This window comes from Coregonus clupeaformis, chromosome 23 (assembly GCF_020615455.1).
Source record: "Coregonus clupeaformis isolate EN_2021a chromosome 23, ASM2061545v1, whole genome shotgun sequence".
NCBI classification, from domain to species: domain Eukaryota; kingdom Metazoa; phylum Chordata; class Actinopteri; order Salmoniformes; family Salmonidae; genus Coregonus; species Coregonus clupeaformis.
Window position 1 is genome coordinate 48,872,143 of NC_059214.1, and position 19,514 is coordinate 48,891,656.

The window sequence follows — 19,514 nt, forward strand, 5'->3', positions numbered from 1 at the left end:
CAACAAAGGAGTGGCTCAATAAGAAGCATATTAAAGTCCTGGAGTGGCCTAGCCAGTCTCCAGACCTTAATCCCATAGAAAATCTGTGGAGTGAGCTGAAGGTTTGAGTTGCCAAACGTCAGCCTCGAAACCTTAATGACTTGGAGAAGATCTGCAAAGAGGAGTGGAACAAAATCCCTCCTGAGATGTGTGGAAACCTGGTGGCCAACTACAAGAAACATCTGACCTCTGTGATTGCCAACAAGGGTTTTGCCACCAAGTACTCAGTAATGTTTTGCAGAGGGGTCAAATACTTATTTCCCTCATTCAAATGCAAATCAATTTATAACATTTTTTACATGCGTTTTTCTGGATTTTTTTGTTGTTATTCTGTCCCTCACTGTTCAAATAAACCTACCATTAAAATTATAGACTGATCATGTCTTTGTCAGTGGGCAAACGTACAAAATCAGCAGGGGATCAAATACTTTTTTCCCTCACTGTATTTATAGGGCTATCAGGGTTAATCAGTCAACTGAAGTAAATTTTGGGTAATTTTTTGTATTTCCTGAAAACATCAAAAATACATCATCTATACAGCTAAAAACAACAATGCGACATCAAAACAAGTTGACATTGAGGTTAAAGAAAGTGTGCTTTTGTAATGATGTTTGTATAAAACAATTTTAATTACAGCTCAATTTGAGCAAATTCTGAAGTTGCAATTAACAAATCCTGCGATTAACTCGATTACATTTTTGTAATCCTTTGACAGACCTAGTTATTTATTCATTGAATTTTCCATTATTGTTGCTGTGAATGATCAAATCAAAGAGACTGACTGAGAAAAGTAAAGCTTCCATAGCCAATGAGGTTAATATATATATATATTTTTTTTTTTTTAATCACGCAAATGTAACTTCAAATCAAAAAAATAAAATAAACATGTGTACAGCATTATGAAAGTGTGACATTTCAAAAAGCTTGGTTTTACTGATGGACTGTATGCAGAGTAGTTACAACAGAGTCCAACTGAACACATGCAAATCCATTCACGATGACACAGTCACTGTCACGGCAACCACAAGAAGGGTCAAAGTAGTGTAACGGTACAAACCATCTCTGACGCTGCAGCAAAAGGGGGAAAAGAGAGATGGAAACAGAATTAAAGGCAGGAAGGAGAGGAAAGAAGAGCACTGAGCAGCATATCAACGCCTCCTACTGTAACTACTTCATCATCAAATTCCCCAATTGTTAGGGCTCCATTCAATCAGTAGCACAGACGATCAGCGTTATAGCACGATTGATATTTAAAGGCAATGCTTTCCACGTTTCGGGGAGACTGTATTCACGGTAAACACAGTTTATGTCGGCTCAATCGGAAATTACCTTTACATTTCAACTGAGGCAGACAGAGAGAGGGATTATGTAAACATTTGTAAATAGCAATTTGCAACTGGATGCCACACAGCATATTTGCATGTGTTAAAATCTCAGTGCTAAGGTAAAAAGAGTGTTGTGTCCGAGTGTTGATTCTAGTGGGGTTAACATCAGTGTGATTGTTGAATAAATGTGTTATTTGAATAACAGTGGAATCAACACTGTGTGGTGTTGTTGTTACTCGATTGTGTTGAGTTCCTTTCAGTTAACTCTCTCAGAATGAAAAAGACAGCCCTCATTATCATTCTTCCCAGAATGCTTTTTTGCAGGTAGATTTTTAGAATAGTTTGTTTTTGTAACGATGTTTCTGCACGCACATTGATTAATTGATCTTATACTATACAAAGATAAATAACTTACAACTAATCCAATCTGCACCTGTTACTGAGATTGTTGTTCCAGTTTAGATGGTTCAGGTAGTATTGTTTGTCAAGTCTTTCACCATAGCAGTCATTCTGAATGCAGGTTGTAGGTGATAAAATATTCAAATTGTTGGATATCCTCCCTCTGCCTGGATTCTGATAGTAATTACTAACCACTTCACAAACCACCGTATTGTGATTTGCAGGTTTGATGTGGCTCATGAGCCAAGATTGTCACACCATAATATTGAGGATAACTAGACCATAACTAAAGGCCGTATGAAATGTATTGTATACAGTGCCTTCAGAAAGTATTCACACCCCTTGACCTTTTCCAGACTTTGTTGTCTTACAGCCTGAATTTAAAATGGATTAAATACAGATTTCTTTGTCATTGGCCTACACACACTACCCCATAATGTCAAATTGGAATTTTGTTTTTATTTCTTTTACAAATTAATAAAAAATGACAAGCTGAAATGTATTGAGTCAATAAAGTATTCAATCCCTTTGTTATGGCAAGCCTAAATAAGTTCAGGAGTAGAAATGTGCTTAACACGTCACATAATAAGTTGCATGGACTCACTCTGTGTGCAATAATAGTGTTTAACATGATTTTTGAATGACTACCTCATCTCTGTACCCCAGACACAGAATTATCTGTAAGGTCCCTCAGTCGAGCAGTGAATTTCAAACACAGATTCAACCACAAAGACCAGGGAGGTTTTCCAATGCCTCGCAAAGAAGAGCACCTATTGGTAGATGGGTCAAAAAACAAAAAGACATTGAATATCCCTTTGAGCATGATGAAGTTATTAATTACACTTTGGATGGTGTATCAATACACCCAGTCACAACAAAGATACAGGCGTCCTTCCTAACTCAGTTGCCGGAGAGGAAGGAACCCACTCAGGGATTTCACCATGAGGCCAACAGTTACTTTAAAACAGTTACAGAGTTGAATGGCTGTGATAGGAGAAAACGGAGGGTTGATCAACAACATTGTAGTTACTCAACAATACTAACCTAATTGACAGAGTGAATAAAAAAATATTCCAAAACATGCATCTCGACGTCGTAGCCAGTATACACTTCCTCAAATAGATAACTCAATAAATCTGTCATTAGTTTTGAGGTTTTTGCCGAAGAGATCTTAGTCGCACAATTTTACATCTAACTCAGATGTTTGGTGCAGTATTTCGCAATGAAAACATGAGCATGAAAACGAGTCGTCTCTCGTTGAATGACAACAAAGACTTTACTAAAGAATCCCTACTGTTGACCAATCACCGACAAAGAGGCCTTGACTTCGGCTACGAACTTCGGCTTGCCTCCAGTCCAAAACGAACAAAAACGTCACATAACGTCGTCATAATATATGCAACTCTACCGAACTGTTTTGGCTGGGAAGCATGCGGACACCTTAACAGCATCAACTCTAATAAAGTGTTAATTTAAGTCGGAATTTGCAACATCCATGGTGTTAGGGACCCAACACTCTAAGGTTGTTAGTTTGTCAACACTTTTAAAAGTGGTAGTTTAACACTATTTCGGTGGGTCACATATCATTTTGAAGAAAGTGTTCAATTTAAATTTGCTGTGCAGGTTCCCAATGTTTAATTCCAATTAAAATAAAGAGTTTGAAATATAAAAACAACCCCATGCTTCAGTTTTACAGTTAAATTCCTCTGCCAGCTCTGCCATCATAGGCATTTATGTAAAAGACGTGAGCACTGTGGTTCAAACTGACATTGAATTTGTAATTTCAGATAAGCTGTGCTCCAACTGTGAATGAAATCAAATGAAATCAAATATAATAATGACAGTTATAATCTAAAGTATCTACTAATGCGCAGCAACAAGCCCAACCTGCCTATTCAAAAGAGGCAATATAATATACATTGTTATAAGTATTATTATTCAGGCATTTATAAAGCCACAACTAACAGTTGTTGTTTGGCGTCCATGATGTGACAACAATTCTTGTTTTGCATCTGTAATCAGTGACTACTGATAATTTACATAAAGTCTGTGTTTCCAGAAAACAATAGCTTTGAAATAGCTAACATACAGAATATAATGATATTCCATTCAAGCCCTAAAATCCCAAGGCTGATGTTACAAAATACCTATATCTCATAAAGATAAGTAAATGTTGATTACAAGATGCCTAAAGTGCATTTTGAACACAGTGCTATTCAGCTGACTAACTGCAGCAATATGCATTGAAGATTCAACATCTTGCTAAATAAATCTTGCCATAATGTTCACAATGTCAGGCAAAGAAAAGTAGGCCCATGGCCAATATTGAGCATCATAGTCAGGAAACAAACAAAACAAAACCTTCATGAGCCAAAATATAACTTTAACGAACAACTGAAGTTAGAACAATTTCTGGTTTATTGATATGTTTTATATTATATAAAACCAAAATGAGAGGGTAGGGGCCCACTCCCCCTACTAGGGTGGAGGTCTACTCGAAAACCCTTTATAATGGCGTTCAACCACTACTCTCTTACATGAGTCCATTAAACAGGGCTTAAGATCAGTCACAGACATACAGTCACCTGCATCTCGTCCAGCTTGGACTGGATATCCGGGGGGAAGTCGGCTTGCCCACAGGTGAACGGATCGAAAGGTTCCGCTCCAAAAAGGTCTTTACCTGTGAGAGAGGAGACAATATTTGAGATGCCACAACGTAGTAGAGAAAACATGTACATTGGTAACATTTATTAAGTATATATAAACATTATTCATGACAGTTATTATAAAGTGTAACCAAAAAAAAAATGTTTCTCGCTAATGACCACGAACCATGGTTTATGCCATACTCGGTGTGTGTTTCAATTCTAACTCTCACTGTCATCCTTGAACTGTAAGGTAACCAGAGCGGTGTACTCACTCGTGTCTGGAGGAGATGTTGTCGGGGGGGGAGGGGGTGTGCCGTTGCTTGCGGGTATTGGCACCAGGGGTGTGACAGCAGAGAAGGGAACCATGTCAAAAACGTCTGTGGACATTGGGGGTTTCAAGGAGATGCTGCCAGCCTGTGAGTGTAGAGGGTATTGGTTCATTCCAATGATTCCCTTATGCCGTGAGCAGTAGTACTCTGACCTACATTCTGAAGTCAGAGTTATGAATATGCATTTCAAGTCAGACTGTAGTCCTAATATAAAGAGTGATGAAATCAACTAATTGAGACTTAAAAGTCTTATTAAGCAGACTTTATACGTATCTGCATTGTCTACTTAAGCATTAAGGCCCGATGAGGTGTGGCCAATATACCACAGCTAAGGGCTGTTCTTTTGCACGACGCAACGCGGAGTGCCTGGACACAGCCCTTAGCCGTGGTATATTGGCCATATATCAGAAACCCCCGAGGTGCATTATTGCTATTATACAATGGTTACCAACGTAATTAGAGCAGTAAAAATACATGTTTTGTCATACCCATGGTATACGGTCTGATATACCACGGCTGTCAGCCAATCAGCATTCAGGGCTCGAACCACCCAGTTTATAATGTAGAATATATATGAGTCAAAATGAAGTATTGTTAATTAGAAGAAATTGAAATAGAAATCAGGAAAGAAAGAAAAGGCTGAAAGATAAAGATAGTTGAACAGTACGCGAGGCCGTGGGATGCTGCATCCGTCGGCAGGCTTTGGGAGGAGAGCGGGCTTAGCCGGAGGAGGGGTTAGTAGGCCTGCCGAGAGGTTGGACTCGGGCGAGCTCATAGGGGTGAGTGTAACCGAGGAGATCTCGAGACACGAGAAGGACGTCAGATTGTGACACCAGAAGAGCGAGGAGGGTCTTGAGAGCATGTAGGCCTCGTTAGTAGTGTTTATGTGCAGCAGCTGTGAAGAGATTGAATGCAGACGATTTAGTGGAAGACTGGAAGTGGCTTGTTAGTTCACACACACAGCATGACACCAGTAAGAACTGCATTACACTCTGGGTAATGTGGGTTACTGCATTACACTCTGGGTAATATGGGTTACCGCATTACACTCTGGGTAATGTGGGTTACTGCATTACACTCTGGGTAATATGGGTTACCCAGGGAAGCCTAGAGACTGGAAGGGCTGTCCATGCAGTTCTTACTGGTGGTGCAGGAGCAATCATCAATTGCTCTTCCAGATTCCAAAGCTGCTTCTTTAGCCCAGAATTTTCCGTTTCCAGTTCTTGAATCTGCGAAAAAATAAGGATGCTCGTTTTAGAATGGTTTTATAGCTACCTACATCTGATACAGAAATCACCTGTTTTTATCAATGTCATTAGTATGGAGATGTACTATTTATTCAATCCTTATCCCATGTGAAGGAGCAGTCAAACTTGTCCAACAGTTGAATCTTACTCTTTTCTGTAAGGTTCCTATCTGTTTCCGTGTCTCCACATCTTTTCCACCAGACTCGAGGAACTTCTTGTAGGCCAAGTCAAACGCCTGGCCAATAGTGAGTGTTACCTCCTCTGCCTGGAAGACAACAGCATCCTCCGTTACTTTTTTTTTTACATCCGTTACTTTTTTTTTTTTTACAAAACTCTTTATAAAAGGGTCCTCCTGATTCGCCAGAACAAATTCTTCATTTTAGAAGGCCAGTATCTTTATTATTTACTAGGGATTGACGACACATATAGCTGGATCAACAACTGATGGTGTGGAACATGAACTCAAGACGTAAACTCTCAAAGTGTGTATTTCTTACACATTTTTCACTGTCAAACACGTAGCAGAGGTGTTTGTTTGACTCAGAGTCTTTGCAGATGAAGGTGAATATCCTTTTATCCGTCTTGTCATCTGCACAGAAGGATATCCTGTGCAACTGGCAGTTGTACTGGACATCCTGAAAATACAAACAAACACTCATGCTTCAACAACACCTCCTTGATAACACTTCACATGAATGCTTCCATAATATGCATACAGAAACACCTTGGATCATTTATTTAAAATCCATGCCATGTTTAAATGACTTACCTTTGTCTTGGGATCTAAGATCTTTACTCCATAAATGGAGATTTGCAATTCCACTTTTGGGGTCTTCTGTCCCTCTGACTTCTTGATATGCCTTTGAAACTACAGAGAGTAGAAACATTACATGTACAGTATAACGGTCATGGTAATCCGACTTGGCCCCGTCTCATTCGGAAATGTACAGTCCACTATTGAAAGTGGTGAAAGTCATTTCATGCAATAATTATAACCGGCTGAGGGCCCTATTTACCGAAAAAGGGTATCCAAAGTAATTTAGAAAATGGCATTCGTCCAACACAGTGAAATGCTTATTTGAATTAGGTTGAATATCAATTATGCGATCTGAGCGTATTTCTTTCATACTATAAACACTCATTCTCTGAGTGCATGAATCTGATTGATAGAATGATTTTTGGTTATCCCCAAAACCCTATAACCAATTTAGGGTTACATATCAAATCAAATCAATTTTTATGTGTCACATGTGCCGAATATTTACATTTACATTTGAGTCATTTAGCAGACGCTCTTATCCAGAGCGACTTATAGGAGCAATTAGGGTTAAGTGCCTTGCTCAAGGGCACATCGACAGATTTTTCACCTAGTAGGCTCGGGGATTAGAACCAGCGACCTTTCGGTTACTGGCACAACGCTCTTAACCACTAAGCTACCTGCCGAATATAACAGGTGTAGACCTTACAGTGAAATGCTTACTTACAAGCCCTTAACAATGCAGTTTTAAGAAAAATAAGTGTTAAGTAAAACATAGATAAGTAAAACATAATTCAAAGAGCAGCAGTTATACTGCATATAAAGAGACCAGAACACTTTCAGTGACATATGGAGAGAAAAGAAAGAAAATGACTATAATCAGTTTATATAATATAGTCTGTCAAGTGTGGAGTTGGAACATACTCAGGAAGAAGCTGAATCCCCAAAATAAGACTGTATTCAATGCTCTTACCTTGGTCTGACCTGAACTCCACACTTGAGATCCATTGAATCTTGTGTCAATAATTTGATTATAATATATATAATTATACTTAATTTGCGCCTTTTTTTTCTCTTTCTTTTAAAAATGGTTCAGAAAAGAAAGGGAGAAGGTATACCGAGAAAGAAAGGAGAGAAAATCAAAAGGAGAGATGTGACACGTGAACGGGAGAGCTGTACTGATCGGCTCTGGCGTTGACCAATGATGACTCAGATATTTTGACCCTTTCACTGAACAGCCTTACAGCAAAGTGTTCAAACCCTTCATGTAAGAAAGGAGTCGATGGGTATGAAAACAAGTTTCCTCTTGAATGGCCTCACAATTTAAATGTCGGCAGAAGAAAACAGCAGAGAATGTAACATGCAGAGAGCAGAGTGAGACAGGGCAAAGGCGATCAGTGGCAGCACAGCTGGCTGAACTCTCGCTGAGGGAAACTCCATATTTCAAAAGATAACCAAAATGAGGTTAGCTACAAGCAGCTGTATTTTTTAGTTGACTAGTAAGTAATTATGATATCCATGCTATAGTAAATTCCTGGGTACAATATGCTACATGCTTCTTCTCACACCCTCAGACCTCAAAACCAGGGTATAACTTGGAAGCTAGTTGCTATTAGTTTACCTTGAATTCTGTCTAGAATGTAAACAGTGTGGTTCAATTTGTCTGATTTACAGTAAACCACAAAATCCTCAGTTTTAGGGTATCAACATCTGGAAATAAAAACCGACCTAAATGTCTAAGCTGTTGCTGGTGGCTGTAGAGATGTCAGCCAATCAGGTCCAATTTCGGGGACCCTCTTTATACTCACACTTCAGATGAAAAAGTTCTGAAATACAGCTTTAATTCAGGTTGCCAAGGAAACAAAGTCTATAGCTAACTTACCTTTAACTGTCTAACTGCATCTTTAACAATCTCTGTGCCTTTCGGTTGATCAACTTCTGTGTTTCCAAGAAACTAGAACAAAAAAAGGGAAGATTAAAGTGCCACTTTACTTTAGGCATACAGCTATGCAGAATTATGATGCAGTCATAATGCACTACAAGACTGTTAAAAGTTTCTATGAATCCCTCACAATGTAGTGTATCAAAGAAACAAAAGAGTATGGGAGGGTTTTTTAGGACATTTTTTTTCTCCAACAGATGGAGCCAAGGACCTTCAGACAGAAGCTTCATCTGTCCATGGAAACAGTTGCTCTGCCAATACAGCTCATTTACATGTACATTTACATCATTTAGCAGACGCTCTTATCAAGAGCGACTTACAGTAGTGATACTTTTCATACTTTTTTTTTTTTCTTTCTATTTTTCTCTTCGTACTTTTCATACTTTGTTTTGGCTTGCCTGGATAAGTTATGAGTCTGGACGTTCCTCTGCTCTGCCTCCCATGTAATGGCAACAGGCTGTTTCAACATGACATGTAGTAACATCAAGGGTCTTCTATAAAAATATGTACGGTTTGCTAAGATACTTAATTCATCAACATAACGAGATGTAACAGTTGTTTCAACATTCAAGCCATGGATATCAGTGGTTCTGCCCATACTGTATCCTGGTCTATGAGTGGGCCCACTTACTTCCTTCATCATTTCATTCCAATACAGAACACATAGTGGGTAAACAAGGCCAAAAAATCTGGGCAAACGATGCAAAAAAAGCCACTTCACACTCCTATCAATAGAGCGCAAAGACAAATGGTGTAAGTGTTTCACACCGCCGTAACAAATGCTGTCTGCACTCAAGGACACATATGAGCGCAGACGGGTTATGCAAGTGGATGCAGCGAATGACAGATGCGCTACATGGGATTGAGTGTCTCATTCCTGACCTGATGTGTTCTGAGATCCATCACCTTGAGAAGTTCATTGATACAGGTACTGTTCCGTTCTGCACCTCACCCCCACCCACTGCCTTATGTAATGTTCGCTCTCCTCTCTGCTGTTCCAGTCTTCAGCGGCAGCAGACGTGGCAGTTTGGACTTTCTACTTTAGCCTTTTGCTTCACTTCAATAAGACATCTCTGGAGCCGCCGGATGCTCACTGACAGGCTCTCTGCCTCCAATAAGAGGGGAGTGTTTGGGTGAAGCACAGCAGAAGCACAGCCCCGAGACAGGATACTTTGTTCTCAAGAGTTAGCTTTTAAGGTGTGTGCCGCATTAGAAAAGACAGAGAAGACTAAACAACTTCATTGTTTTGTAACTCTCTGTGTTTCCAGTGAAAATCTACTGCAGTGTTTGCAGTCAGTCAGGAAATGTTTCTAGGCTACCTGTGTGTTTGTACTCTTTGACTGTTACTGCCTGAAGCAGACACCTTGTTCAGAGCTAGGGGAAACTCAATAGGTTCATATTGAAAGTTTTTTTTATTTTGGACAAAGCCATAGTCAAAAGCCAAGTAAACTTAACTTTTTCAAGGCCTACCCACGTCATTTCAACAACACAAAAATAAAATGTGATGACATAGAATCAAGTTTCAAGAATCAACATGAAAAACAGATTAGATTTCAAAAAAAGTAATCAACTTAAGGGAATTTGTCTTTTTTCACCCCGATTTTAACCTAAATCCAATGACATGGTGAATTGTTTTGTTGATTTCACGTTGAATTCACGTTAGTTGACAAATCAACGAAATGTAAATCAAAAATAGACATTGAACTGACGTCTGTGCCCAGTGGGTAGGTACTGTACGCATGGTGGCTGAACATCCAACTGCATCAGTGAAACTTTCTTATTTTTATATCTAACTTCCAGAACCTGTGTGAGGGAACATGAAAAAAGTCATTACCTTGGCATTGTAGGGTATGTAATGCTTTGCCAGCGCCTCTGGAGTATGCATCCAGGATTTATCTGAAAACAGATATCACAGTGGGCTTTCGTAAAAAATTGATGTGGTTAACGTTCATAAATCATTAATCTTTTAAATAACAATAATAACAACAACAACAACAACAACAACAACAACAACAACAATATATTAATAATAATAATAATAATAATAATAATAATAATAATAATACATGGGACTTATATAGTGCTTTTCAAGGACCCAAAGTCACTTCACAATTGTAAAAAAATATAAAAATAAAAATTTAACAGGAGTCAAAACCAAACATCAGACTAAACAAAAACATGAATAAAGAGAGGGAGGAGGTCTGAATCGAGGTTATTTCTTGTCTTATGTCATTATATAAAGAATGAATTAAGGTTCTTTATTTTCTAATGTCATTATTTAAAGAATGAATCAAGGGAATCTAAGAAACATTCAAACAAAAGAGATGTAACTTTAAGAAATGTAAGGCTTGCACACATCGCACGGAATGTGGATCTAGCGTTCGTCTGCCGATCGTTCAGAGCATTGTGTTTTAGGGACCACCCGCTGTAGATGTCTGACTGGCTACATTTTTCATGCGATTCTACATGTAAAATCGGTGTGCACTCGGTTCACAAATGACGTTCAGAGATGCTAAGTACTCTGGGTCAGCAACCACTACTGTTGTATCTGAACCCTGTGGAAACCGCTACAGCCAACTCTACGTTACTGGAATTATATTGTAAAGGCAGTCGAATAATAAAAATATTTCAGATGATTATTCATTTCTGGGGTTCAGTCTCCGAGCTCATAAATCTAAGATTTTCTCTCCAATTCATAAAGGTTGGCGCCTTGCAGTGACGCAAGTAACTGCTTGCCTCGTGACTCCTAACTCTTTTTTATTTATTTGACATTGAGTACAAGACTAAACATTAAAGAATAAATTAAATTATTATAAATTATTATATTATGCACTCTCTTCCTTCAATCAGGGACTGATAGTCTTATACGGTGCAAGAATCTCCCTAAATCCCCCCCCCCCGTTTTAATTTCTCAATTTCTCCACTTCTCCTCAATGAAGCTCAAAACAAATATACCTAACAATGACCTTGAAACACACTAAACCTGTAGGGCCTGGTCAATATAGACCTTTCCCAACAAACTTGGGATGTCAATTACAGTAACTATACCATAGCCATACCAGTAACTATGCCATAGCTATACCAGTAACTATACCATAGCCATACCAGTAACTATACCATAGCCATACCAGTAACTATACCATAGCCATACCAGTAACTATACCATAGCTATACCAGTAACTATGCCATAGCTATACCAGTAACTATACCATAGCCATACCAGTAACTATACCATAGCTATACCAGTAACTATACCATAGCTATACCAGTAACTATACCATAGCTATACCAGTAACTATACCATAGCTATACCAGTAACTATACCATAGCTATACCAGTAACTATACCATAGCCATACCAGTAACTATACCATAGCCATACCAGTAACTATACCATAGCCATACCAGTAACTATACCATAGCCATACCAGTAACTATACCATAGCCATACCAGTAACTATACCATAGCTATACCAGTAACCATACCAATAACTATACCAGTAACTATACCATAGCCATACCAGTAACTATACCATAGCCATACCAGTAACTATACCATAGCTATACCAGTAACTATACCATAGCTATACCAGTAACTATACCATAGCTATACCAGTAACTATACCATAGCCATACCAGTAACTATACCATAGCTATACCAGTAACTATACCATAGCCATACCAGTAACTATACCATAGCCATACCAGTAACTATACCATAGCCATACCAGTAACTATACCATAGCCATACCAGTAACTATACCATAGCCATACCAGTAACTATACCATAGCCATACCAGTAACTATACCATAGCCATACCAGTAACTATACCATAGCCATACCAGTAACTATACCATAGCCACAACAGCCCTGACCAACACAGCTGACCCCTCTGCTAAGCACTAGCTCTTCCATCCCCACCATACTACTTATCCTCAAAGAGTAAATGAGTGAGATCCACCCCCCCCTCTAACTATGATGAATGGGGGCAGGTCCTGGACTCACTGCGGCGAAGGCAGGTAGCCCAGACAGTTTTTCTATGTGTCAGCACCCAGTCTTGATTAATAGAGGCGGCCCCACCTCTCGTGCCCACCTTTATATAAACCGTTAAAAGGAGGACTCTAAAGTCGCTAAAAAAAAATGGACTGGCACCGGGGCGTAAAAGATTAGACGGCGGAAATAAAGTGCCGTGGGCACGAGAGGATGCATCTGAGAGTCTGAAGGTCAGTTTGTGTGGCGCGTGTGTCCTCAACAGTCTGATTCAGCGACAGCTTTAGGGTTACCTGTCATGTTGAAAGAGGTGCCCGATGGAGACTTTAGGGGGATGATGCATCTCAATGCTTCTCTACTACTAAAGACAGACTGGTTCTGAACATATACAGTACATGTATACAGTTGAAGTTGAAGTTTACATACACTTAGGTTGGAGTCATTAAATCTCGTTTTTTCAACCACTCCACACATTTCTTGTAAACAAACTACAGTTTTGGCAAGTCGGATAGGACATCTACTTTCTGCATGACACAAGTCATTTTTCCAATAATTGTTTACATACAGATTATTTCACTTATAATTCACTGCATCAGAATTCCAGTGGGTCAGTTGACTGTGCCTTTAAACAGCTTGGAAAATTCCAGAAAATGATGTCATGGCTTTAGAAGCTTCTGATAGGCTAATTGACATCATTTGAGTCAATTAGAGGGGCACCTGTGGATGTATTTCAAGGCCTACCTTCAAACTCAGTGCCTCTTTGCTTGACATCATGTGAAAATCAAAATAAATCAGCAAAGTCCTCAGAAAAAATATTGTAGACTTCCACAAGTCTGGTTCATCCTTGGGAGCAATTTCCAAACGCATGAAGGTACCACGTTCATCTGTACAAACAATAGTATGCAAGTATAAACACCATGGGACCACGCAGCTGTCATACCGCTCAGGAAGGAGACGCGTTCTGTCTCCTAGAGATTAACGTACTTTGGTGCGAAAAGTGCAAATCAATCCCAGAACAACATCAAAGGACCTTGTGAAGATGCTGGAGGAAACCGGTACAAAAGTATCTATATCCACAGTAAAACGAGTCCTATATCGACATAACCTGAAAGTGTCACGGTCGTCTAAGAGCGAAGGAGACCAAGGCGCAGCGTGTGCAAGAAACATGACTTTATTAATTAAAGTTTCGAACTACAAACAAAAGACGACTCATGAAGTCCACGGTACACCGACCGAAACGGAACAAAAACCCACAAAAACAAGGTGAAAACACACAGTTTAAATATGGCTCCCAATCAGAGATAACGAGCCGACAGCTGACACTCGTTACCTCCGATTGGGAGTCATATGACTAACAAGAACAACCAAAACCAAGCACACCCAAATACCCCACATAACCAAACCAAACCCAACAAAAGCGAATACACCCTGGCTCAAATACAAAGTCCCGGAGCCAGAGTGTGACATAACCCCCCTTAAGGTGCGAACTCCGGGGCGCACCAGCATAAAGTCTAGGGGAGGGTCTGGGAGGGCGTCTGTCCACGGTGGCGGCTCTGGCACTGGTCGTGGTCCCCACCCCACCATAGTCACTACCCGCTTACGTAGCCTCCTCCAAATGACCACCCTCCAATTTAACCCCACTGGATTAAGGGGCAGCACCGGACTAAGAGGCAGCACCGGACTAAGGGGCAGCACCGGACTAAGGGGCAGCACCAGGATAAGGGGCAGCACCAGGATAAGGGGCAGCACCGGACTAAGGGGCAGCACCGGACTGAATGGCGGATCCTGGCTGGCTGGCTCTGGCGGATCCTGGCTGGCTGGCGGATCCTGGCTGGACGGCTCTGGCGGATCCTGGCTGGACGGCTCATGGCTGGCTGACGGATCTGGCTGCTCATGGCTGGCTGACGGATCTGGCTGCTCATGGCTGGCTGACGGATCTGGCTGCTCATGGCTGGCTGACGGATCTGGCTGCTCATGGCTGGCTGACGGATCTGGCTGCTCATGGCTGGCTGACGGATCTGGCTGCTCATGGCTGGCTGACGGATCTGGCTGCTCATGGCTGGCGGAAGGCTCTGGCTGATCCTGTCTGGCGGAAGGCTCTGGCTGATCCTGTCTGGCGGAAGGCTCTGGCTGATCCTGTCTGGCGGAAGGCTCTGGCTGCTCCTGTCTGGCGGAAGGCTTCGGCTGCTCCTGTCTGGCGGAAGGCTCTAGCGGCTCCTGTCTGGCGGAAGGCTCTAGCGGCTCCGGTCTAGCGGACGGCTCTGAAGGCTCATGGCAGACGGGCGGCTTGGCAGGCTCAGTACAGACGGGCGGCTTATGCAGCGCTTGGCAGACGGGCAGTTCAGGCGCCGTTGGGCAGACGGGCAGTTCAAGCGCCGTTGGGCAGACGGGCAGTTCAGGCGCCGTTGGGCAGACGGGCAGTTCAGGCGCCGTTGGGCAGACGGCAGACTCTGGCCGGCTGAGACGCACTGGTGGCCGGATGCGTGGTGCCGGAACTGGAGGTACCGGGCTGAGGACACGCATCTCAGGGCTAGTGCGGGAGCAGGAACAGGACGCACAGGACTCTGGGGACACACAGGAGGCTTGGTGCGTGGTGTAGGCACTGGCGGTACTGGGCTGGAGCGGGGAGGTGGCGCCGGAAATACCGGACCGTGCAGGCTTACTGGCTCCCTTGAGCACTGAGCCTGCCCAACCTTACCTGGTTGTATGCTCCCCGTCGCCCGACCAGTACGGGGAGGTGGAATAACCCGCACCGGGCTATGTAGGCGAACCGGGGACACCATGCGTAAGGCTGGTGCCATGTAAGCCGGCCCGAGGAGACGCACTGGTGGCCGGATGCGTGGGGCCGGCTTCATGACATCCGGCTCAACGCTCAATCTAGCCCGGCCGATACGTGGAGCTGGAATGTACCGAACCGGGCTATGCGCGCGTACAGGAGACACCATGCGCTCTACTGCGTAACACGGTGTCTGCCCGTACTCTCGCTCTCCACGGTAAGTACAGGGAGTAGGCGCAGGTCTCCTACCTGACTTCGCCACACTCCCTTTAAGCCCCCCCAAGAAATTTTTGGGTAGTACTCTCGGGCTTCCAGTCTTGCCTCCGTGCTGCCTCCTCATATCGCCTCCTCTCGGCTTTAGCTGCCTCCAGCTCTTCACGAGGACGGCGATATTCTCCCGGTTGTGCCCAAGGACCCTTTCCATCCAGTATCTCCTCCCATGTCCATGAATCCTTTATAGGCGTCCATGAATCCTGTGTATGTGGGTCCTGTTGCCGCTTGACACGCCGCTTGGTCCTAGATTGGTGGGTTTTTCTGTCACGGTCGTCTAAGAGCGAAGGAGACCAAGGCGCAGCGTGTGCAAGAAACATGACTTTATTAATTAAAGTTTCGAACTACAAACAAAAGACGACTCATGAAGTCCACGGTACACCGACCGAAACGGAACAAAAACCCACAAAAACAAGGTGAAAACACACAGTTTAAATATGGCTCCCAATCAGAGATAACGAGCCGACAGCTGACACTCGTTACCTCCGATTGGGAGTCATATGACTAACAAGAACAACCAAAACCAAGCACACCCAAATACCCCACATAACCAAACCAAACCCAACAAAACGAATACACCCTGGCTCAAATACAAAGTCCCGGAGCCAGAGTGTGACAGAAAGGCCGCTCAGCAAGGAAGAAGCCACTGCTGTAGCATCATGCTGTAGGGGTGCTTTGCTGCAGGAGGGACTGGTGCACTTCACAAAATAGATGGCATCATGAGGAAGGAAAATTATGTGGATATATTGAAGCAACATCTCAAGACATCAGTCAGGAAGTTAAAGATTGGTCGAAAATGGGTCTTCCAAATGGACAATGACCCCAAGCATACTTCCAAAGTTGTGGCCAAATGGCTTAAGGACAACAAAGTCAAGGTATTGGATTGACCATCACAAAGCCCTGACCTCAATCCTATAGAAAATGTGTGGGCAGAACTGAAAAAGCATGTGCGAGCAAGGAGGCCTACAAACCTGACTCAGTTACACCAGCTCTGTCAGGAGGAATTGGCCAAAATTCACCCAACTTATTGTGGGAAGCTTGTAGAAGGCTACCCGAAACGTTTGACCCAAGTTAAACAATTTAAAGGCAATGCTACCAAATACTAATTGAGTGTATGTAAACCTCTGACCCACTGGGAATGTGATGAAAGAAATAAAAGCTGAAATAAATCATTCTCTCTACTATTATTCTGATGTCTGGAATTGTGAAAAACTGAGTTTAAATGTATTTGGCTAAGGTGTATGTAAACTTCCGACTTCAACTGTATGTGGTATATGGCCAATATACCACGGCTAAGGGTTGTCCTTATGCACAACACGACGCGGAATGCCTGGATACAGCCCTTATCCGTGGTATATTGGCCATATACCACAACCCCCCGAGGTGCCTTATTGCTATTATAAACTGGTTACCAATGTAATTAGAGCAGTAAAAATAAATGTTTTGTCATACCCATGGTGTACGGTCTGATATACCTCAGCTGTAAGCCAAATCAGCATTCAGGGCTCGAACCACCCAGTTTATAATGTCTGATATAACATGGCTGTCAGCCAATCAGCATTCAGGGCTCGAACACCCAGTTTCTAACAGCCAATAAAGTAGCACACAAAGACATGATACAATAATACGGATCTGTTTTCTTTCAAATTAAATGCCTCGCACAGTGGCACTAATGTAATAGTCCCAACAGTACAAACCACGCCCATCTGCCACTCCAGACACACTCAATCAAACACATTTCAAAGTATTTGAAAGTAATCAAACAATACTAGAACATCAAAGCTAATGCTTTGTGGGACTTAGAACTCAGAACCACAGTTAGTAGTAAAGCCTTCAGAAGTTCCAGACAGATCAAGCCTGAGCTCATTATCTCACCCATTCACTTTAATGAATTACACAGCTAATGTTCCCATGGGCCAGGCTGGACAGTAGCCATCACCGGAACTGGGCCCTTACAGGAAAACAATGGCCAATTAATCTCCCATTTGTCTCATTTAGAGTTCTGTTGGATCAATCAGTAGGCCCCGGGGGGACTGAAATCTAAAATACCTCCAGCAGAAATGTCCGTACTCCAGATATCCGTTTTAATTAAATGGAGTGGACGGATACAAATGGTTAATCATTAAGGGTAAAATAAAATACAATGGATCTTCTCCAACAATCTCTTCCAACACAATGCAATACAATAAAATGAGGGGAGTGTCCTTCGTCAGTGCCAGTGAGTGGGAATCAGAGTGGGGACCGTTCTTGTTTTCCATAGCACTTCCATATTTCCAACCGTCATCGCCTTTAGGGTAATGAGGATACTGATGACAGTGAAGAATTTAGCCTCAACAGTCGCTGATGGTTTCCTATTTTATGTTGCACCGATCTCAAGGCCATTTTTAATCGTATTTTCGAGAATTTTTCAACCTTTGTCGTTTGTTATTTCTACAAGAGTGATGCCTTACAACTATCCCAAAAGGTTACTCATCATACTTCCAGAGGACAACTCAAAGGTCAACCTGACAAGAGCACCACTGCTAATTGCTCAATCAAATCAAATTTGATTGGTCGTGTACACAAAATACTAACAATACACCAAAAATAAAAGAAAGGAATTAAGAAATATAGACTTATTAGAATGAGCAAGGTCCAGAATATAAATATATATATATACAAATATATGTGTAGACAGTATGTATGTACAGTATGTGAATAGAAAAGGTGTGTACAGCAGTAGTTATATAGGATGATCCTTGACTAGAATACAGTATATAAATATAAAGTGGGTAAAACAGTATGTAAACATGAATATTAACATTATTAATTATGAAAAAAATAATTAACTGTAAGTCGCTCTGGATAAGAGCGTCTGCTAAATGACTAAAATGTAAAATGTAAATCCAGTGTTCAATGACTATGTATTGTACATAGGACAGCAGCAGTCTCTAACACCTTGTAAGCTTAAACCTTGATAAGAGTACACTGTAGGTACAGTGATTGCAGCACAATTGCTTCGATAAGGTTGTTCAATGCAGGGAAAACAGTAATTCACCACTGCATTCGATCGAGTCAAAGCTGACAATGAGATTGCTGGGTATGCAAACCCTTTGACAAGCCATGCGTCCGTTTGCTGAGCAAAGCAGCCATGCAAGCAGTGGTTCACATCTACAGCTAGGGGAAATGTCATAGGCTAAGTAACATTCACAAGTGTTAAAATTACATTAAGGCAGTGCCCTTTGAGGGAACCATTAGCAGAGAAATGCTCATAGATAATTTCCCTGTCAAAGAGAATGCAGCTTTTCAAAAGACAGTAGCTATATAATGAATGACCCAAACGTTTGTCAGGGAACAGCTCTGTTTTTCTTATTTTGTAGATGACCTCTATATACCTGTAAATTAACGTCATATTCATATACAATATGTTCCATATACAGTGCCTTGCAAAAGTATTCATCCCCCTTGGCGTTTTTCCTATTTTGTTGCATTACAACTTGTACTTTAAATGGATTGTTATTTGGATGTCATGTAATGGACATACACAAAAAGTGAAATGAAAAAAACCTATTTCTTTCAAAAAAGTATGAAAAATAAATAACGGAAAAGTGGTACGTGCATATGTATTCACCCCCTTTGCTATGAAGCCCCTAAATAAGATCTGGTGCAAACAATTACCTTCAGAAGTCACGTAATTAGTTAAATAAAGTTAACCTTTGTGCAATCTGATTGTCACATGATCTGTCAAAAGATCTCAGTGTATATACACCTGTTCTGAAAGGCCCCAGAGTCTGCAACACCACTAAGTAAGGG

At 41.6% G+C, this 19,514-nt stretch overlaps 1 protein-coding gene across 13 annotated transcripts in view; it reads right to left on the reverse strand.

Annotated features, from left to right (window-relative positions):
* The window catches only part of LOC121536479 (PTB domain-containing engulfment adapter protein 1), a 140,469-nt gene that overhangs the window by 3,446 nt on the left and 117,509 nt on the right, over positions 1–19,514 (reverse strand). For 6 of the 13 annotated variants that reach the window (XM_041843772.2, XM_045206746.1, XM_041843773.2 and 3 more), the window contains 9 exons: positions 10,521–10,582; positions 8,627–8,698; positions 6,757–6,855; positions 6,485–6,622; positions 6,136–6,252; positions 5,883–5,969; positions 5,408–5,635; positions 4,684–4,825; positions 4,343–4,443 (listed from right to left, as the gene is read on the reverse strand). In XM_041843772.2, the coding sequence (XP_041699706.1) occupies positions 4,343–4,443; positions 4,684–4,825; positions 5,408–5,635; positions 5,883–5,969; positions 6,136–6,252; positions 6,485–6,622; positions 6,757–6,855; positions 8,627–8,698; positions 10,521–10,582 (1,046 nt within the window). Of the gene's footprint in view, positions 1–1,096; positions 1,108–4,342; positions 4,444–4,683; positions 4,826–5,407; positions 5,636–5,882; positions 5,970–6,135; positions 6,253–6,484; positions 6,623–6,756; positions 6,856–8,626; positions 8,699–10,520; positions 10,585–19,514 lie in introns of all 13 variants that reach the window. The other 7 variants (XM_041843779.2, XM_041843778.2, XM_041843782.2 and 4 more) reach the window with 7 other exon arrangements.